Here is a 23,399-nt window from a genome sequence, read left to right as displayed (position 1 = left end):
AACAGAAAGTCTAAAGGCCGGTGTTGTGTCCTTACTGGTTTCCACACTAACTGGTTGCCGTGGGCTATGATCTGCGCATTTTCTGTTACGCATGAGCTGTCCGTGGTACTGAAACCACTTGCTGAAATAAAGAAGAAATAAGAAAGAAAGCACGAAAATAATAAAAATCAGCACTCAATCAGCACTTGTAGGAAGGTGGGTGGCACTGCATTTCTGTGTCATGTGCTATAGTTGAGCCGCAAATATAACGACCACCCATGTCTGACTGGTCCCTCCTCCGCCCTACATCATCATAAACAACACAACGCAGAGTTCCAGGGTGTGGAGAGGCTCATCCCACATGGGCTGGGTTACAAATACAATTATACATGTTGGGTGGGTGGGCCAGTGAGTAAAATGGGCGGGCCCTTTGCTGGCTACGTGTCTGGACTACAGATCTCCAGAAAATTATCTTGTTCTCTCGAGAAAACAAATGAAATTAACTCGTTATCATGAGAAAAAAATATATGAATGCATGGCCGTTCACCTAATAAGGTAAGATATCTATCTACCCACCCTAGAAGAAGCAGCAAAAACTATGTAAGACAACCTGTTATTGTCTAGGGCAGGGATTCCGAAAGTGTGGTGCATGCACCCCTGGGGGTGCGCAAGCTGCCGCTAGGGGGTGTGCGAGATGAAAAATGTAATGGCGGTCTGATAATAAAAAAAATTTCCCCCACACAATAAAGAAGTGAAAATTAACATTTCCTTTGTAAAATGTAAAATCAAAAACTGTAATATTAATTAATAAATAAATGCAGGCTATGCAAAATGCACTTCATCTTCAAATGAAGCGTAGAAGAAGTTATCTTCTTCCATTTTTCCAACCTGTGTTATGATTGATGATACGATTATGACTGGTTGTTTAGCTCCACGCTCATTTTAACTTGCTGCAATTTTTGTTCAACGTGGCTCAAAATATTATAACATTTTCCCAACTTATGTGCTTTCTGCCTCTGATCCTGAGCCTGTCATCATCCTCTTTGCTCTTAAAAGTGTAAGCTTGCGCATAACTTTGTTGCATTATATTGAAACTGTGTTCAGCTCAAGTATCACCTCAATGCAAAACATATAGCAGCTAGCGGCTAGTGTGGTAACTAGCGTGGATTGTGTTTTACTTCAAAAACCAAAGTATTATAGTTTGCAGAAGGTCTACCTACCTATAGACTACCTGAATTTCTGAAATGTACTATATTTCTAAATATGCTATTGCTACACTTAATGGCAAAAATTGCACTGGTCTGTTGGACTTGAACAAAAATAAACAATATTTTTGTTGCTTGAGCTTATGTATTCAGTCATTATTCAATGGTATACTAAAAATCCATGTGAAAAAAATTACTTCTCACTGTTCTCAGGTCAAATATTTATATGCGATTAAAATGCAATTAATTTCGATTAATTAATTACAAAGCCTCTAATTAATTAGATTAATTTTTTTAATTGAGTCCCGGCCCTAGTCAATGCATTTTTTGTGGCTCCCGTCAAAAATTGAAATCTATGGTGATAGAGAGCATGTGGAAAAAATGTGGTGCCTTTTGTCCGACGTGTCCCCATTCTTCTCAAATCTGGTCCGAAGCTGCCTGACGATTTGTATTCCTCGAAAGCTGGTACCTAATACATGTTTTGGTCATGTAATATTCTAATTAGCATATCTGCATGATAGATAAGTGATTACAAGTACAAATATATATTAAAGCAATTGGTTACAAGCATATTTATGCAAAGAATGAGTACAATTTCCCTTAAGTAATTGCATATTTCTCCTTTCTCATATGGCTTTGCCTGGTTTTGGTGGCTTCCTGCCCATCTTGAAAATGACACCTTTCTAGTGGTCAGTTACATTTTCTGTACTGTATATGCAATGTTGTTTTCTACTGAGGCAATAACAAAGAGTGTTGTGGTGTTATGAACCTGCAGGGCATGTCTGTCGCAACTCTTGCATCCTCCCCTCTCTGCATGTTATCTCCTGCCAGCCTCTCTCTCAGCGGGGCAGCGAGGCAGGTTCAGCTGTAACAAAGGGCCCACCAAGAGGTCTACATGTCTTATGTCACTCTGTCAGTTCTGTCAGCGTGTAACAGACTTGTTCATTGTATTTAATTTTTTTTTTATTCTACGATCAAAACATATAATAACATCTAAAAAAATGCAAAATATGGGCTTCCATTATGTGCCTGTGCCTGGGCCCTACTTCTACAATGCACAGGGGACATCTGTAGTCCTCCTCCAGAAGTACGTATAACCAACATCTCAAAAAATGGATAGTGGAAAAGATGAACCATTTGCATTCAGAGATACAGCGTGGGCGATGCTGAAGATTAAACTCTTGGCAGGTAATTTCATTCATTTATTTCAGCAAGTGTCCCAATTCCAGCAGGAGAGCACGGGGCCTCAGCTCGGCTCCTCTGGATACAAATGATTAATCTCCGTCCTGCTCTCACTTCTTATGGCTCTATTTTGTAGCATTGCCAATAGAAGGCAAGACAGGAGACTCCCAGAGCAAAGCCAGAGGAGAACAAAAAAGAAAATGATGCTTCTTCTGCTGCTGAAAACTCTCCAAGGCTTTCTTTGAACTCCCTTCGCATAAATTGCTCACTCTCTTTCTACCTAATCATCCTGCGTGTGTGTGTGTGTGTGTGTGTGTGTGTGTGAGTGTGAGTGTGTATTGGCCATTTGTGAATGTGTGACCCAATCCAATCTCTCCTGACTCATTTCTCTAACTCAAACTATAGAGACTGTTTCATAAGGAAAAGGCAGGTGGGTCAAGTGAAAGGCAATTAGATACAGAACACATGCAGCTCACAAACAGCATATTAATGAGAAAGTAGAGCCTCTAAACTCACACCGCCCCTGTCTGTCAGCCTCTCCCACCCTCATGTTTGGCCAGAAGCCTCCACACCAAGCAAGGTTTTGTTCCTGACACAACCACATCCCCGCACCTGCACACACACGCACACAGACAGGCTGTGTATAATTGATGAGCACAGCAGCAGGGGGAACCATGAGAGGGACCAGAGAGCCATCGCATCGAAACTGGCATTCGACCGACCTTTTCGCAGCTACGCTGGCACGTGTGTATGCATGTATATGCGTGGGCGCATGTGTGGGTGTGTTTATGGTGCTTTGGTGGCAGGTGGTGGGGAGAAATGTGTGAGATGTGCAAAGAGACCAAGGCTGATGAAGAGAGTATTCTTCAGAGACGCTTTGAATAAAAACAATGATGATGAGAGAGTTGAAAATAAGGCGCAGGAGCGGGAGAGAAATACTCCAGTGAGTTACCTCTAATGAGAGCAGAGCAGTCGGGTGCTACCTGGGCAAAACAAGAGAGAATAAACTCCTGATTGAGAAGGGGAGGCTCGTGTTTGTCAATCATGCACACATGAAGCTGTTCCTGCAGTCAAGTGCCATTTTATACAAGCAATTGCCCAAAACCCTGTGGCATAGTGTCGTGTTATTGACACACACTCTTGTAACACATGTAGCTGCCTCACCACTTCAGACTAAATTCCAGCTGCTACTCAAACTTTCTCCCGGCTCCAGACTCGCCCTTGGCGTCGTCCCTTACCGACAGGCGAGTTTGTCTGCTAAAGGTCCATGTGTGCAGCTGTAACCTCAGGCTACCGACGGCTTTTACACTGACAGGCTTAGCTGTAATGTATGCACATGTGGCATTTCCCATACATTAGGAACAGAATGTCACACAAGCTGTGCTGCCTGGGGAGCCTGGCAGGGGGTAGTATATGAGGGATTTTTTTGTGCGTGTGTCTGCGTCACACACACACACATGGTGCTTGTGTAAACGCGTGCTACAGTCAATCTGCCTCACCTCCCTCTAAAATGTTTAGGAGGTGAAAGAGCAACAGCAGCAGGAGGAGACGGAGGTGCAGATGTGTGAGCCGCACGACACAGAGGTGTGACGTGGAGGAGGAGCCATCACGCAAAGCCTCCTTCTGTCACCACTTCCACACTTTATCGACTTGGTTTTACTTCCCAGCTTGTGTCATCACAGCCAAGTAGCAGCGTTTAGACCGACATTTAGCCATTCGTTTTTTATTCACAGATTTGTGTCAGTACAGCATAATAAAAAGAAGACTAACATTTGCATGAATTAGCCCTTGGAGACCCACACAAACCCATTTTTGGAGAGTGCAGGAGAATTCTAAGGGGCAGATGAACAGTATGTGGTGCATGGAAGTGGTGTACGTGCAGCACTATGTGTCAAGTTTTTTCTAGGCCATTCTCATGCTCGGTTGTGTCTCAGCAGCAGCAATTTTTTGAGTTGATGCCATTTGTTACACAGATTTGGTGTTAAATTTGTCGAAAATATCTGAGAAATACCTCATTAACAAACCAAGACTTTTGTAACACCACTGAAAAAATGCTAGGATTTAGTATTAAAAAATGTTGACATTTAAGAGATTTCTGTAAGAATTGCATTTTGTTATAATTAACTGTTGAGAAAACCCCTTATCTTTAATATATACTACACTGTAAATGTTTTTTTTTTTTTAAACCTGTTGTTTTAATGGTTAAAAAAAAACTGGCAGCTGTGGTTGCCAGAACTTTACCGTAAAAAATACGGTGCAACTTTTTGTAATATTACGGTAAAATTATATTAGCACTGTTGATTTCACCTTTAAGATTGCCATTTTATTCCATATTTTACCGTATGAATAAAACGCTTTTCCATCAAAAGAAACGTTGTTCTGCCATATGATTGACAAGAAAATACTTTATAAATGCCGCATGAATTAAAGATTTTACCATTAAATATTACAGTATATTTCTGTCAGAGATATGGTGTTTGGTACATTTAACAGTGAGAAAAAGTATTTTTTACAAAAAATAAATGCTAAAATGATGGCTTGTATATATATTACAGTATATGTTTGTGGTGCCAGTGTATTTTATAGTGGAGTAATGTATTTTTAAAAATTAAAAAAAAATTTAAAATACTGTTTTGGCTGATATATACATTTACGGTGTTTCATTGTTACTGAAATTGAATTAACCCATTTATCATTTCACTGTCTTTTACTGTCATAGTTTACAGTTTTTCACTGTTCAATCTACAGACATTTTTACAGTGTAATACATAACATACATCCTCTGAATGCTCTAGGTCTCTAGTTGGTGGTTGTAAAGTTTCATGAGGCTGTGATTACCCTAGAGGTCACAGCATGCTCATTTTATACAGTGAGGTCAAGTTTCAAAGAATGCTCTCACTGGAATAAAATGGCTACTACGGAGACTAACATCATCACGCACAGATAAAGTTGGGCTTATTGAATCCACAAGAATGTCATCTTTAAAGCAATACCCACTTTATGCAATACCAAAACTGTTTAGGGACCCCAGTATGCAGAAACATTCAAATACAAAAGGTGTAAAGCGCATTTATACTAAGAAAAAATGCATGTTTTATCCAAAATGCTCCAAACTCTCAAACTTTATTTAGCCTGCAACAAGATATCATGACATGGTTGGTACCGATGGATCCGGGTCTTCACATGCTGCCAGAATCTTCACTGCATTAAAATTAAGCCTATCACAGCTTCTTAAAGACATTAATGTCAGTCAGTATCGAAACGCTTCAGGGAGTCTCAGAGGAGATCCACCAGTGAACATAACGGCTGCTTTAACTGCTGTTATCACACCTTCAGTACAACTCAGAATGTAGTAATCTTTTCATTCTTTAATTACAGGTGGCATTATGGGACTTAAATAGGCTAAATATAGCACAGCCCCATCAACAAACCCTTTATCTCCTGCCAACAGTCACGGCTGGTCAAGGCAATTATGCACAGCCTAAAGTCACTGACCCTTTCAGTGAAATCAAGAACTGCAGTATTAGTAATATTCTTATGCATAACTAAATGGATGATCATTATTAAATTTTCTCAAAGACGGCTAATCTCATTACCTCGACCTTGAGTGTGCCGTGGAGGAAAATTAAATTGAAGAGGAACTTTATTTAACTTACTGCTTCAAACACTACTTCTTTTTCTCCCTCATATATTCATTTATATGCAGTTATAAGCTTATTCTTTGAGAATTATCTTGGTTTATTGCCTCTCTCTCTGCGTCTTTATGTCTCTATGCAATTCTGGGAGTGCTTACTATTATTTGCTACTATTGATCTTGTCTTTTAACTCGCTGTGCACTACTGTGAATGTTAAATGCTAAACCTAAGTTTGAGACAGGAAAGAGAGATGAATCAGGCACTAATTAAAAAATAACAGTTTGATGATAAATCATCATCAAATCACAAAGTAAATTCTTCTTTTATCCACCAGCTGAATGACAATAAAGACCAAATGTGTCAACAGACCCAGCCCTTTTTCAGGGTTTGTGATGTTTATTCACACAAATATGCCAGCTGAAATAAAACAGAAAAAAGACATTAAAGCAGGCTACATTTGGAACAGCTGATGGACCCAGCTGGATTTTTACTGTTTTTGCCAGATTTGTGCCAATCCCCTAAACAAAGCAAATGCAAGAAGAGACAGAACAGAAGTCAAAGAGAATTTAGCTTTTCAACATTTAAATGGTCGAAACAAACTCAAAGAGCTGAAGAGGAATAAGCGAGCAAAACAGACATCATCTATAGGCACAATAGGTACTTATTGAGTGCAGACTCAGCTGGAAGTCTGCAGGCCTGCAAATCAGCATTGGAGTGGGTGGGAATCCATGAATTAATGCATTCGTCTTTATTCATGATTATGTATATACTGTGTGTGTGTGTGTGTGTGTGTGTGTGTGTGTGTGTGTGTGTTATAAAGATAAACAAGTTGAACTGAAGCTCAAGGCAAGGCAATTTTATTTGTACAGCACCATTCAGACACAAGGTCACTCAGAGTGCTTTACAGAGGCATAAAAATACATTTAAAAAAATACAACAGACATTAAAATAGCAGAATAAAAAATATAATATATAGACCCTAATACCAGTTTATTAAGCGGACGATACAAATTTAAACAAGCTATTTTAAAAAAGGAAGGATTAAAAATATGTCTGAATTGAATTCATGAGACTTATTTAGTGAGTTTAAAAATAAAAAAAGCAAACAGCAAATTGTGCTCCCAAAAGAAATGATTACCACTACCCGTCGCTGTGTATTGACACCTATTGCTGTAATTAAGTGATATGACAATGTTCTGAATGTGCTATATAGTCTATCTAATCAAAGGGAGTCTTTTAATGTCCTAATTCATTTATATTGAAAAAAATTGTTAAGTAAACAAACTCTTTCATAGCGATAGCTTCCATGGCATTAGTTATAATCATAATTAATAATCAATAATAATTATGTATGACTAAACTGACCCTAAATGTGAACCATGCCTGGGTGTAGAAAGAGAACAGTAGCCTATACTAGTGTATGATGATACGTCTTTTTTCTTTATTATGCTTGATAATAACTTAGCACGGTACTTTTATTTTCCCGCTTCCGGTCTGTCTGCCGTCATATTAATAAATGAGAAACAAAAAAATGTCGGCCTGCCACGATTAAAAAGGGAGCGAACTTCGTCGTCAGGAGAACTGTATTGGGCACGGGTACTATCGGGAGGATTTTGGCCCATACAAGCACTTGACAATAAGTTGATAATGTCCTCATTGGTCAGTGTTGCTGCCACAAGGTTCCCAGCTGACTGACTCATGCTCACTTATTGCGGCAGCAAATTACAAGGTGGCAGTGCCTTGATGACGTCAGTCAAGTTTCATTCAATATATTCAAAGTTTCATTCAATATATTCATAGTTTCATTCCATATATTCAAGGGTCATTCCATATATTCAAGGGTCATTCAATATATTCAAGGGTCATTCAATATATTCAAAGTTCCATTCAAAGTTCCTATATATATATATATATATATATAGTGAGGCTATTTTTATACATTTGATGAGCTAGTATTTGTTAAAGGATCATTTTTTTATGTACTTCTGGCACTGAGGATTTGCCTTACCACCACTAATTTGGAAGTGTGTTAAAGTGCTGCACTCACAGCTTTGTGTCGTGTTGGTGTCTCAGCAGGGATGCATTATTGGCTTTGCTCTCTTTAAGCCACTAGAACCGGTAAGAGAAAGTCCCATTTTGTAACCGCAGTTCTCTGAGTTAAGGCGGACACATTGAACTTTACTCTCTTCAAATCATTGACTCAGTGGGCTGAGGCAAAACAGCCATACAGATAGTGCCACATGTCTTAAATGGCAGGAAGTACATGAACGTGTTGTTGGATTCTGCCTGCAGCTCATAGAATTATGGTTACAATAAATGTGTTTCCATTCACCCAATGCATTGGCATTAAAGTGTTCACTTGATTATTATTGTGAAGTAAATGTTAACTTCACAATATAATGGCTATGGAATAGTGACTGTTTGGATTGGTTCCATATACGCCTATTTTACGATGCAATTCTGTCTGCAACCATGTCCGCTCTCCCGGGAAAATGACAGCTGGATTTACAGCACAAAGCAGGAAGAGAATAGCGCCTGTACTTATGAAGATAATAAAATAATAACAAGGAGGAGTCTGAAGACAGCAAGACTCTTGCCTCCCATCTTGTCAAATGCAGCACATTAGCTGCTTCACTTCTCATTACTACCTTTCACAATAAAAGCCCTTTACTGCACCACTGCTTAGCAGAAAATATTTCTCAAAGAGACAACGCAACACAATAGCTTACAACTTGACAAAAAAGTAGAATTTTGGCCTCCCAAAAAAGAAACGAAATAACGAGAGCTATCCAATTGCCTTTCCCTTTTGTGGGGTTAAAAAATTGTCCACTATTCATCATATTTTCCATTACAGATTAAGTAGATTTAAAGGTTAAAAGTTGCAATTAATATGGATGGAAACTTGACTTATGTGTCACCTCTGTTTTACATTTTCTTTCACATTCACCCCCCTCTTATACCTCCCTCTTCATTCTTTTTTTTTAAAGCTCAACAATAATGCTTTCTTGGCTGTCTTAGATAAAAAGCCTCTTGAGAAATTATTTTCAGCACTGACAATTTTCATGCCACCCACTCTGTTTGTCTATGGTACTAACTATGGCAGACCTTTTGGCTTCATATTTACTAATTACAGTAAGCTGACAGAAATCCAAAAAACAAAAACACAAATGTGCACAGTGCACAAAAACATGTGTCTCCCCCTCTGTCTGCCTGGTTGTCATTATAGCAATTATCAGATAATGCAGACAAAGAAATTAGATTTTTGGCCGTGAGAGCAAGATAGATGTGAGCTCCGAAAGTCCAATAAATCCAAGGCAAACCCTCAGCTCCTGTCCATCTTTCAGAGCCATTGCTTCTTATATTTTCCTCCACTCTCGAGGGGTTTGATCGACTCTGTCTGCGTCAACATTTAGTTGATTGTCTGTTGATTTTTTCTGTCTGGCTCTCCAGAATTCTATCTCTTTTACTGTGTGCCTTTCTCAGCATCACCATTCATCCACTGGTTCATGGGTCACCAGGGACTCTGTCCATCAAAGCATCCAGGAGGCAAGAATTCCCCCACAGATCGGCTCATTACAACTCCTGGAAAACACTGAAAAATAGATCTTAGGATGGGGAGCCGCGGGGCTGACGGGCATTATTAGTTGTTTGGAAGAAGAACAGAAATGTTTCCAGGTGACTAGGTGATTGACTGTGCTGTTTTCTTGTACCTTATACAATCAACACATATGCAAAACTACCGTGAAGCTGATTTAATTTGTACATTATTGCCCTCACTGAGTATTATCTTGACTTTTTAAAAGCCAACTTTAATTCCTATTTATATAATCCATCAGTTATTGGGCAGAGTGTTGTAAACAACAACAGAGAGCTATATAAAAGACAAGAAAAGTCATTTACATAATAAGTATTCAGCGGCAGCGCTCCTCCGATGGGAAACAAAACAGAACCGCAATCAGGACTCAGCAGAGCGAGACAGTGAACCCAATTACTGAGAATTGGGAAAGCCTTCCTGGCTGCAAACAGAGGCACATACTCTGTGACAAACACACAGTTGGAGACACAATACCTGAGGACAAACATAAAAATTTTTAAAAATCTCAAGGCCGCAAATGCGTTTACAGAAAGGACAAAAATAGATCAACAATGGAGAATTTATATAACAAGTCAACGTCATGCTTTCACAGTCTGTTTCATCTGTCCCTTTCTGCCAATTCAATTTCATTTTCAATCATGCACTACTTTAAAAGTGTAGATGAGAAAAAATATGGCGAGCATGTCTCTATCACAAACACTCTCATTATGTGATGAAAATGAAAATCTGTTCAATATACTTTCAGATTTAACTTGAGTGCTGCTGTCCCTGCAAAGGTCTTTAACAAACACAGCACCTACAAGTCTCAGTCAGTCGGGGCTACATCTCTCGCCGGGGTGTAACATTGGTTGGTTTCCATGGCAACTGGCACAAAGCTGATGTGAGTGACAGGTGGTAATAGCTGACAGGAAAGTGAGTGCTAAGATACCGCCCTCAGCCCCCCTGGATCTTATTATCAGTTTTCTGGTCCTCACCCACTCTTTTTTTCTTTCCCCTTCTCTCTCTTTTCTCCATCCTCTCCTCTCTCTAGTTTTTCTCAATCTGTACCTTTTTCCGTCTCCCTACATTGATTTTCTAGTGGAGACGACATAAGGCAAGTTGCTAGTTGCCATCGCTCCCATTATGTCACCATGAGAACACTTTCCTTTCTACTCACAATCCTCAGAATAGCTCTGGCCGCTGTCAGCAAGTCGCCTACAGGGTTCACAGCAGAAACCGTTGAAGGGGTATAAATTAAGTTTTTGGCTGTTATGGTCCTCCAAACTAGACGACCACATATGCTGTGTGTTCCTGCACTGTTATATTACCCACAGGAGCATTTCCTTACTAAGCTCCCCTAGCAGTGGCAGTAGATTCACACATCAGCATACCTAAACATAATGGTTACGGTGTTAAACACTTTGTTTATGTTGTGAAACAATTACAGTTTGGTTAGGTTTAGACGACAAAACTACTTGGTTACAAAATAAAATTACCTGGTAAGGCTTACAAACAGAGTTTGGCATAAAATAAGTATGCTGAACATGTGGTACACTGTAATTAAAAAAAAGATTCTCATTTTACAGCAATTCACTCTACTGTAAACCATTTTTCTACATTAACTGCAAATGCCATCAAAATGTAAATTACTTTTATTACAAATATTAACCATCATATAAAGTTTAAATCTGTAAATTAATATAATTATTTTTTTAATACAATGGCAATGTGCTGTTTCCTCCCTATAAATAAAAAAATTGTAAAGTATCTTGTGTTTGCATAAGTATTCATGGTAGATATAATGTCATATTTTGGAGGAATGCTTCTGTCACAGGTTTGTCTCTCTCATAATCACAGCATTAGCATTTGACATTAGCATTAGCAATGTTTGCATTGCTTGAATCACAGTTCGGCAAATAGAAGTGAAAGAATAAGGAAATGCTGTAGTTCATTTAAGAAGCTTAACTGTGTATTTGCCTGTGTGTGTGTGTGTGTGTGTGTCTGGGAGTGAGGGCACACTGAGGGCAGCTGCTGGTGTGACTGGGAACGACTGGAATGTTAGATAAGTTATTGACTGTAATGATGTGATGCCACAACACTGTGTGGTGATGGATTGGTGACAAACATTAGCTCAAGATTGATGGAGGTAAAGATTCACTATAACTCACAAGATAAAGTCAACTCACGGAATATTTCAAGGACTCAAATTGATGTAGCTGGGGAAACATCAGATCACTTAAGCTGCGAGAATCCTCCTGATTGACTATTCTATCAGTATGCTCTTGACAAGATTTGATGGATTAAACAGGGTTTGAGAATAAATCTAATAGACAATTATAATAATCAATTCCTCACATCATCTCCCACTTGAAATCAGTAATGCAAACCAAGACTGGAGCTCAAGCTGGATATGGGGCACTAATGACTTTTTCAAAGATAATCACAACAAAGAATGTTTTCTCCTGAGCTGCACAATGAAATCAGCCAGTTATTGGAGCTATTTTTCTATCTTTTCTTTTGTTTTCTTTTCTTTTTTTAAATTGTAGCCTGTACTACAGCCTGACTGTCTGGAGCTTGAAGAGATGACAGTGAAGTGTTCTTGTTTCAGACTGACCCTTATTGTTGTAATGGAACAGAAGAGCGAGGACGACACATTCACAATACCTATTTTCTTTTTAAACCCCTTCCACCATAACCATCCACACACACACACACACACACACACACACACGCACACACACACTCCCATAATCCCTCTCTCTTTTCTTCGCCCTCTCATGCCTGTCAGCTTTCCAAATATCCAACACACACTCACACAAGATGACAATGCATCCTGTCTACACACATTAAAGTCAGTTAAAATATCACCAGGGCATATAAACAAAACAAGCACACACATTCATCCCACACTGAGGCTCAGTCATTTACACATGCTGTGACTCAGACCTTTTTCAGGGTAGTCCAGCTGAAGCTGTTCTGATTATATAATGGAATGCTGAATGATTATGTACAGCATTTTCAAAATAATTATTCTTCTCCATTCCATTCCATGTTGACTAATATTAGTTATATATTTTAATAAGAAACTTAACCTCCTGTGACCCTGCATCCTCATATGTGGACATTTCAATTTAGGTTTTCTGGACCTTATACTTAATTCTGCTTAACTATAACATGTTGTCCTCAGTAGTACACACTCTAGAAAAAGCACAATGCATTAATTAGTGTAAAAATCAGATGGCAGCATCCTGGTAAAGTCAATCAACAGCTTATCCCCATACAAAGGTGGACCAGGTACACAATCTGATCATATTTTATGGTTAAAACTTGTTTATTTGTGCTTAATAATGTTGGTAGTTTGATGTTCTGGTAACGCTTTATATTAAGGTCCTTGTAATAACCATTAATTAACAAGTAATAAGGCCCTTGTAAGCCCTTACAAGATGCTTATTAACATTATTGTGTGTTTATAAGCTTATATAAGTGTTAATAATGGCATTATAATACAGCTAATAGCAGGCTATAAGAGATTTATAAGCACTAATAAGAAACTTGTTAGCAGTTTGCAAATGCTTAAGAACATTAATAAAAGCCTCATGAGTATCTTATAATTCTTCATAGAATTACAAACACCCATGACCCACCCATTATGTCTTTGCCATGCCTTTATTAATCTTATTTTGTTTGCTTATTGATATTAAAATATACTTTATTGCTCATCTATTATAAGTTACCTATAAGTTAACTATGCTTTTTGCAACTACCGGATCTAAAGCGAGAACAATGCCTTATTACTTGTTAATTAATGGTTATTAAGGACCTTATTATAAGCGTTACTGCTTGGGTCTCAGGAGGTTAAAAGAAACTATGTTTTAAAAGACAAAAATCCTATTTTTATAGTTGGCCATCCAACAACAGCGCCGTTTGTAACGGCTCACATTTCCCATCATGCATTTTTCACAATTTGCTGTTTAATGTTCCAAAATAGAAATGACACTGATTCGTTAGTGCTTAGAATGAGTCTGTTCAGAACATGGTGGTTTTGTATTGGCCATTTGTGTGCTGGTTAAAAGTTATAATCATAAGTAAGGTGGCTGTTACATGTCATGGTTTTAGTACACGGCACAGTGGAAAGAATAACGTGAACCTGAGCCAACAGACCAGTTGTCAACTGCATGAAGGAATTACAGAAATTAAAAGTTAAGAATTAAAAGTGAGCATGCAGTGAGGGAAGCAGTTAACCATATATATCACCTGCAATATAATTAAAATGACTGAAACATCAAGTAAAAGATCCCATTTAAGCAGCACAATAGTTTAATTAACATTAGTTAATTGAGGCACAGTGTGGACCTGTCAAACCAAATAATGGTCTGTCTCTAATAATAGCATGGTGCTCTGTTTCACTGACTCAAAAGAAAACCCCTGTCATTACTGCAAGTTTTCAGCGCTGTAATACCTTGGGAAGTGATCCGAAAGTAGAAATTAAAAATCACCCTCTACATGGAGACAATGGTCTAGTCACAAAATCATCTCTGATTCTTGCACTCTAGCTGAAAAACCCTTCTCGTGGCATAATTGACACTGCATATTTTTGATTGTGTGTCTTTGTTAAAGAGAGCACTGTGCTTCCTGTGAAACACACAAAAAGACATGAAACCTCTGAAGTCCAGGAGATTTTGGTTCAAATTTGTCAACTTCCTATGCATTCATTTCTGTCTGTGTTTAGCATCTTTCAGTCTGATTTACATCACATGCATGGCTCCTTTTTCTCCACACAAACTTGGCTATCAGTCAGATTTTTCATTTTATTTTAACTAACAAAGTATAAAGCTGCCAGCAACTGAAAATACAAGCAAAAGAAACAGGTTTCTATGGGAATGTACAATTATTATTTTTTTTTACCATTTATACACACAAAAACAGCAGGAAAAAAAACAAAAAACTACAAAACAGTCTCTTGCATGTAAATTAAAAATGGTAATAGTTTTCATTGTCTAGAAACATAAATGGCAAAGCTCCTATGATTGTACTTTCAACTGGTTTCTCTGATCTGATCTAGAGGGTTAAAGACTCATTTGTTTGTATTGTAGTCATACACCACAGTGGAGACTTTTACATTTTCAAATATGTTTTCCTGCCTTCCAGACAGCCATTGGGAACATTTCTTACATCACTCTGTATGTATGATGAAAATGTAGCAGTGATGGGACCTGCAGGCATATAAATGAGAGCTTCTCAGCAGATGCTTTACGCTTGAGTACATTCAGCTGCCACCAGAGAGACACCACTGCTCACTTCAGTCCCGTCAAATCAATATTACACACTTAAATGCATAAACACACTCACACAAGCACAATTTTCATATTATTGTGGGTTTTCTGTGACTCATTGTTTTCGTCTTAATTACAGTTTCTGCTTTAGTATAGAATAATGCATTAGCTTGCTTTCTTTTAGAAGATGAATTCCTCCGAGCAGCCCTCCACAGTATCAATCTCCATCTTTTCTGTGTGCGCATGAAAAAGTAGCACCATTTTGGTGATAGTCCAGTGTTTCAAAGGGAGAGAAGAGGAGAGGAGAGGCACCAGCAGTGGGAGACAAAATATGAGAATGAGGGTTTTTTTTTCTCACTCTTTCTCTAGTTCTGTCATGTGTTATCTGTGCCAATGTAAAGCTAACACTGCTTTGAGCTGTGAAGGCGGTAAGAAACTGATTAGAGTCCAACTTGCACATCAGAATGTGTGTGCTCATTCACTATTACAATGACACACACACACACACACGCACACACAAGCACACACTTTAAAGTACACGACATCCACACAGTGTGAAGGTCATGTAAAGGGGACATAATAGCTGCTAAATAATTGACAATTTCTGACCCTATTACAACCTGCCAATTTAAAGCACAAATTTGCAGTCACCTCTAAAAAAAGGAATCATAGGGATCTCTGTGTTTATCTCCGTCTCTTTCATTCGCCCTAATGGGTGTCCATGCACACACACACACTCCTTGTGCGACTGCTGTGGTTTGACGGACAACTTATTGTATAAGGTTTGTCAGAGCAAACCCTGAGTGAAGATAAGCAAACCAAACTCACTTCAATCTGCAGTAAGTGTTTGACCTTTTCACTCTGCTCTCATCGCTCCTCAAACCAACTTGTGCTAAACGGAGATTCGTTTTTTTTGTTGTTTTTTTTTCATTGTAAACGCTATGTTGAACAAATTGGGGCACATTTTGGGAGAATGTTGTGTTCTCCCCCGTGCCCCCTAATATCTACTCAAATCCTTTCAATGATTCACAATGTGGACATAATGTGGAGGACACAGTCTTCGCTCAGACTTCCTCAAATGGCTCTCTTGTGTTCTTCATTACCAAAGGCTGCTGCCTAGAGACTCATTTAAACATGAATAAGCAGGATTTTATGCTTTGGGGTGGTCTGGAAATTGAAAGCAAGAGCTGTTAAACCTCAGATGGACGAGCGTTCAAACATCTCCGCAGATTTGTTGAAGTCATCAACATGAAAGATTATCAACATCCAGCTTTTTTCTATAATGTTCTGAACTCTAGCAGCTCTAAAACAATTTATAGTCATGGGCAAACGTGCATGGTGCAAGTGCATTTATGGTTTGTCCAACTCCACTTTTGCTAGTTAAATAGAGCAAAATCTGGATACAAAGTAAGGCAGAAGGGGCAGAGAAGTCTCCCAATCCTCTGTCACATCAACAACTTCATTTGACTGCATATGAGCATATGCATAGATAACATACAGTTTGTGTCTACCAAGTGTATGCTGTGAAACCTGCCTATGTAGGTGCATATTAATATCTGAATATGCATCTTTTTAATAGCAAGAAAATACTGCACCATTGGCTTTAGACCAGGTTTTTGTTGGCCAATGACGCATTCACTTTCTGCTGTTTTTAAGAAAGCAATACACCAACAATGCACCTCATTTCAACACCATGTGTGCACAGATGGACAAGTACTTTTGCTCCTTACACAACATGGGTGCTGGGTGTGAAAATGACTGAAGCTAGCTATGAATGTTTCACTGCACTTTGTAGATAAACAGAAAAAAGTCATCCCTCAGCCAACACAGAGGTCAGCTATTGTTTATTCACAAGTATACATTCATTATGACATTCATACAGTCCATTCCCTACTCACACATTCCAATAGTGCATTCTCAAATGGTACTTTGCTATTATTTTGATATTTTGCTATTCAGCTTATGTATATTCAGAACATTATGACCTATTAGTATTATGGGTAGGTTCATTTAGACTTAGTAGGCTGTTTCATCTTCATAGTAAGGCTCAAAATAAGGTATATGGCTCCATCATGATATTTTTCTCTTTTTTTGGCCAACACTGACTCTTTAGTTAGTAAAGGTTGCCGACCCCTGATCTAGGCTGAGCTGAGATTTAGTTGAAGACAAGCTAACAGTCTGATGTTGCTTTTTTGTATGACTGTAACATTCCTGCAGCAGCCTCTGACTAAAGCTATCCATCAGTAGAAATTGTCACTGGCATCATAACGCCATTTACCACACTGTGCCTCAAATCTCATATGTTCAATATGAAGGCTTTCTATCCACAAAAAGGTGATGTGACCAGGGCGAGGTTGATATCTGCTAAACATCACGTTGTTAGTTGTTGTTGGGAGCATGTTAGCATCTTGACATTAGAATTCAGCCTCTCAGAGATGATTACAGAGCTCTTAGCCTGGTTATTATCTGGAAATTGTGGTTGCTGTGAACCATAAAAATGCCATAATCTAACTCATACGTCAAGCTAGGTACTCACTGTAACTTTATTATATGGTGTGAATGCATTGAGTGCTGTCTGGTTTCTTCTTTTACTCTGTTAGCTCACCCTTACAGGCACACAATGCTACTTACAGTATGAAGCAAAGATCTGAAATAGAAGACTTATTGTAGATCTTCTGATTCATAAGAAAACAACAGTCCTCATCCTGCTTCACCTGCCCTTTCCCCTAGATACCCTTCTTTCAAAATTGGCTGAATTGAGAACTTTAATGGCTAATCTGACTTTAATGGAAGAGGTAAATTATGTCCAAACACTGCACTGGTAACATATCATCTCACCACCATTTCTCCCGCTCTGCATCCCCACCTCTCTGCCCCAATCATTACATTTGGCCTATAAATAAATGCCAGAGCTGTCACACAGGCAAATGGAGCTACCAACATGGGAATTGATGGCAGAGAGCTGAAAGGAGGGAGGCAAGCCAAAAGAATAACAATAAGCCCAGTATGCAATGTTGTCAAGGTCGGAGAGACACGAAGGCAAAGCAGGTAAAGTTAGACAGCTTGACACGCTGGCAGCAGCTCAGATAGACAGGCAGACGGACCAGCAAATGGAAAGATAGACAGAAATATCTTAGACCAGTCGAACATTTCTCTGTGCGACTCGCCCCAGGCCCCAGGTGTGGTGGGAAAAGGGGAAAGGTGGGCCAAGGTGCCAGAACATCTAACACTATCAGAACAGAGAGGAGGAGGAAACAACATCAGAAAGATGAGGGAAAGTATCTTATTACACTAAAGGGAACATTGCAGACATAATCAGGTTTAATTGCTTTGATTTGAGCAAATGTGGCACATTGAGCTGGCAGATGTTCGTTGAGTCACTCCCTCAATACAGTTTCTAAATTCAGAGTTTGATCCAAAAAAAGACTTGTGCTGTGTTATTTTCAGTTCTCTCCTGCTGGTTGGGGAACATTATTTGCTGTTATTTTACAGTAAAAAGTAGATCAAACAGAACAACTTGTGATGTAGAGTGGGTAGAAATAGTCAGTATTATTTGCCCAAATAAATTATACACAAGCACAAAATCTGCCCTGTATATTCAACCCGTTGGTACATTTTACCAATCGAAACTTTCTACTGTGACTCTGAAGCCAAATCATCACCAGCTCAGAACCACTGCCAACAGTTCCAGGTTATCCCTGCCTCAGGCCTTTCAGCAATACCTGTGCTATAATGTAGCACTACTTTTACTTTGTGGCGAGATGTATGCAAGCTTGTGGGGAAATGTACTTTCATCCCAGTTTTGGATTAAGTTAAATTTTTGAAGAATTAGTTACACATATCCTGTTTTGCATTGTGAGCGTGCGTGTGTTTAATCTGTTACTCTGGAGGAACAGCTGTGTGTGAGATGAGCCGTGCTCAGAATAATTTGGATCTTTCTGCAACCATTATCACACCAAAACAATGGGATCGTAACATATTATTTTCATGTGTTCGCTTAATAGGTTTCTGCTTGCCACTGGCTATACACTGTAAAAAAAAAACTGTTGTTTTTACGGTAAAAAAACGGCAGCTGTGGTTGACAGATCTTTATCGTAATAAATACGGTGCAACTTTTTCTAAATTTAAATTTCCTGTTTAAGATTGCCAATTTATTCCATATTTTTACTGTAAAAAGTTAAGTTTTTCCATCAAAAGAAACGCTGTTCTGCCATATAATTGACAAGAAAATACTTTATAAATGCTGCATAAATTATGATATGGTGAGATATGGTGTTTAGTACATTTGACAGTGAGAAAAAAGTATTTTTACAAAAAATAAATGCAAAAATGATGGCTTGTATATATATTACAGTATATTTTTGCTACAAACACAGTGCCAGTGTATTTTACAGTGGAGTAATTTATTTTTTTATTAAAAAAAATGTAAAAAATATAACTTTGGCTGATATATACATTTACAGTGTTTCATTGTTACTGAAACTGAATTAACCCATATATCATTTCACGGTCTTTTACTGTCATGGTTTAGCAGTTTTTCACCGTAAAATCTACAGACATTTTTCACAGTGCATGATTATATCAGATTATTGAGCAGCTTTTTCACATGGGTGACCCAGGGCTAATATAATCTCTTCTGGATGTTTTTTTATATGACAATTCTATAAAGCAATTATCTTCATCTAATTGTACTTTGTTCACACAATGCACACCAAGCTTCTGCATAAACAGGTTGCTATACCAGCTGTGTGTCAGCTATTGATTGTCAACAACCACGGATAAACATCTACATATCATTTTAGAATGAATTATGAATATGAACAACAGGTTAATTTAAAAAGCGAATAAATTAAAAGCATGAGGGACGCTCAAGTTCACACATTTACATGCCTGCGCACACGGAGGTACACAGTCCCTGATGACGACAGCCGCTGTATAATCAGTTACCCGTGCAGTAATATGTGTGGGCTTTAATTGACAGCCTTAATTGACTGCCAGCCAGCACCAATCAGGCTGCAAAGATCTGAGAGGTCTGAGGGCTGGGACCAAGCCTCTCGGGTGGTAGTTAATCTGCCAGCCTCAGCTCCTCAGATGTCGACACACACGGAGGGTGTAAATGCAGCTCGTGCCAAGAGGGTAATTACATACGAAAAGAGTAAAAAAACACCCAGAATAGATTCATAGGTGCATGCACTGATTGACATGGCGACAGTGAAATAGACAGGTGTCAGGTCTATAGAACAGTTAAATCAATGATAATAATTGTGAGTGTTACTGAAGATACATGAGTCATGGAAGAGATGCAGCATACTGCATTAAGATGTCGTCAGGAGCCGTATGTACATCCATATTGGAAAATCCATCACAGGCTCGCAGGGTGATTTATAGAGATAAATGATCAACACACAAGGAATAAACCATCTGCCTGGGCTATATTAAGCACATCTTCCTGTTTGAAGTGCACTGAAGGAAGAAAGAAAACAGAGATGTTTCCTCCTGAGTCACAAAACACCCAGTTTGTAGTAGATTAACAGGAGACAAAAACAGCAAGGACACAAGTCTTTGAGGCATTCCCGCTCTAATCTTGTCATAACACAAAAAATATTCAACACCATCCCTCGTGTTTGAAAGGGTTTGGTACAATATGTTCCACTGCCGATGTGCATTTGTGAGTCTGTTTTTGGCCTGTCTGTGCATGGCTTCGTGCCATTAGTATTGCTGTACAGGCATTTGGTCACATCCCTGTATTGGAGAAAGTGTAGCTTCCCTTCAGGTCTGAGCCTAAAATTGCTGGGGGAAAAAATGGGACAAAATTTTTTTTAACACCAGCATTGATGTGTTTCTTGACAGTAAAGTTAGTGTTTAATTTATTTTACAGCTAAAAAAATAAATAAAAGCATGTATAAAGATGCGCGGTACCACGTTAAAAGAGTAAACCACAAATTTTCTACAACACTGTCACATCCAGGATGGACAGTAAAATAATAAAAAAGTTGTAAAAATCAATGCTGCAGAACCAGAGATTTATTCTTGGGATTATTTTCTTTTTTGTCAAAAACTGGCACCTACATTACCCATAATGCAACTCAACCACTGACAGGTGTGTTATGTAACCTCAATCAGAAATAAGAAGGGAGCTACAGAGGTCTACTTCTTTCTCACTCCAGTTCTTTCATTTTCAGACTTCCCTCAGCCCCAACTCTGTTCTCATTTATTGGATTCTTCAGCTTCCTCTGGAGCTATCGGGCATGGTCACACATGAGCAAAGTTAACATTGGCAATTATACACCTCCTATTTTTTCCCCGCTCTCATTGTATGTGAGTGAAAGGGCAAAAAACACTTGATTCTGGTGGCAAAGCTAAGTTTATCTATCTACGCATCACGTCAACTTCAACTGGTTGACCCCAAACTGATGCTGTATTTTTCCATCGATCTCTGCCTACATTCAGCACGAATGGTCACTTTTTGGTCTAACCTTACCCTTACTTGGTGGCGGACAGGTGGGTTTGAAGGGGTAGAATATATTGTCTTCGTACAGTTTTCAATTGAATAAGGGAATATTGCATCTTGTTAATTACGGTTCGACCAACGTCCAAGCTTCTTTGGAATCAGCGTTGTACATTTTGAAGTAAAACGGTTCCAAACAGGTTGTTGTGAAACAGCTGCAGTTTGGTTAGGTGTAGACAACAAACCACTGGATTAGTTAGGGTTTAGATAAAGATCATGGTTTGAGTTAAAATGTTTGTTACGTAAATGTCTCAAAGTTGGCTTTTAAATTTTATACGGGACACAGACAGCTTTCTCTTGAGTGAATGTCTGTTTGTCCCCCCCTCGCATGAACTACTGCTGACTTTGATTAGAAAGGTTTTTGTGATATGTGAAAACAAATGTAATCTAAGAGAAAATATTTTAGTATTTTACCTGCATTTTGTGTGTCACATGTTTGATCATAATGAATACAAGGCTGTACTTAGTGTGCATCCCAGGAGGACCACCACTTGTTATTTTGAATCTTATGTGAACACACACAGATTCATCACTGTGAGCATGTGCAGTTCGTGCAACTTCCTCTGTTTAAAAGGGTTATTAAAACAGCTTACCTGTATTTTCACTATGGTACCTCTTGCTTCTCAAATTCTCCTTTCTTGTGACGTTCTGAGAGTAAAAGTGGTTCTACAGAGGCAACCAGGGGGAACACCACACTAACCTCGGATTGCATAACAAAGTAATTTCACTTCAGATCCAGAAAGATACTGAATCAGAAGATAATTGTCTTGGTCAGTAATACGTAGCCTGATAATAGCAAATCAAACATGGCCTCGCTAATTCTATAACAGCTCAAATTTGTAATTCAATTTGAGGCTTCAGTGGAGGAGAAAAGAGCAATGAGGGAAATTTAAGACTGGCAAAGCGAGGAGTTTCTTGGGGGAAGACGAAGATAATACTGCTGGCACCATCATCATCATCACTGTCATCAGTACTGGTATTCATGTGGCAAACAAGTCAACTTAAGTAACTGATTTTACTCCCCTTTCTCTGTTTTTCCTGCTGATTCAGACTACCAGATGAATAAAGTCTTATTTGAATACCTGCTGTCTCTTTCTCACACTGTGCATAGATGTGACAGCCGTCTGGTGAATTGTTGTGACTATAAAATAGACAGAGAAGACATGCAACAGAAGTGAGCAGGTGCCTACCTGAGGTAACGCAGTGGTTCTATGGTTTCAGCCTCTGCCTCCGCTGAGCTGTGGTTCATCTTGTCCATCTGTTTTCACCCGGCAAGACTCTGCAAATATGAGAAAGGATGAGCTGTGCCGCTCCAAAGAAAACACTTCCGTTCCTTCTCTCTCACTCTGATTCAATAAGCACACTGTCTACCTCTTTGCCTGGGAAGAGACTGAGAATGTAAATGTGCTTCCTCCCTCTGTGTCTCTCTCTGTGGCTCTTGATTGGTTCAGAAGCTGGAAGGTAATTACTGGCTGCTACAGACACACTCTCTGAATATTGCCTCTATCTCTGCCTCTCCTCTGTCTCTTTCCCTCTGTGGCCTCGGCTCATTCTCTAATAAAACCAGCTGGCTCTGTGTATCAGCTGCGCTCGCCGGGAAAGCCAGCCAATTAAGAATCAGCAGCCGTGGTGCTCACCGGCTGATTGGCTCAGCCAGCCTCGATCATAGCTGCTCAGTCATCCAGGGTGCAGCCTCCCCCCCCCCCCACCTCTCAAACATGCATACACACACAGGCACACACTCCTTGGTGGCAAAAGCCCTTGATGTAGAATCTGGAGCAAGCATCAGAGTGAGGAAACACCTCTCACATGTCATATGGTGGAGGGAGGTAAATGAAGCCTATTACCAAAATGTAGATTATATAGCACCATCCAACCTGAGTGGGTGCTCGCTGTAAATGACAAAACCAAAATGACCTTACAGGGACTTTGATCATATGGATTTAGGGCAGCTGGGGAAAGCGTGAAAGAAGAAAAACACTATCATAAAATGTAAATGTACAGTGAGACAGACAAACACAGAGGAAGAATATGTACAGTCGT

General features: G+C 39.1%; 1 protein-coding gene across 2 annotated transcripts in view; it reads right to left on the bottom strand.

The window, feature by feature from the left end:
• The window catches only part of yjefn3 (YjeF N-terminal domain containing 3), a 70,838-nt gene extending 47,953 nt beyond the window's left edge, over positions 1 to 22,885 (bottom strand). The window contains exons 1-2 of one of the 2 annotated variants that reach the window (XM_059341126.1): positions 22,728 to 22,885; positions 22,547 to 22,635 (exon numbers count right to left, since the gene is read on the bottom strand). In XM_059341126.1, the coding sequence (XP_059197109.1) occupies positions 22,547 to 22,614 (68 nt within the window). In that variant the 5' untranslated portion in view covers positions 22,615 to 22,635; positions 22,728 to 22,885. Of the gene's footprint in view, positions 1 to 22,546 lie in introns of both variants that reach the window. The other variant, XM_059341127.1, reaches the window with a different exon arrangement.
• Positions 22,886 to 23,399: the final 514 nt, after the last annotated feature.

This window comes from Centropristis striata, chromosome 9 (assembly GCF_030273125.1).
Source record: "Centropristis striata isolate RG_2023a ecotype Rhode Island chromosome 9, C.striata_1.0, whole genome shotgun sequence".
Taxonomy (NCBI): Eukaryota; Metazoa; Chordata; class Actinopteri; order Perciformes; family Serranidae; genus Centropristis; species Centropristis striata.
This window is presented reverse-complemented; position numbering and strand designations above follow the sequence as displayed.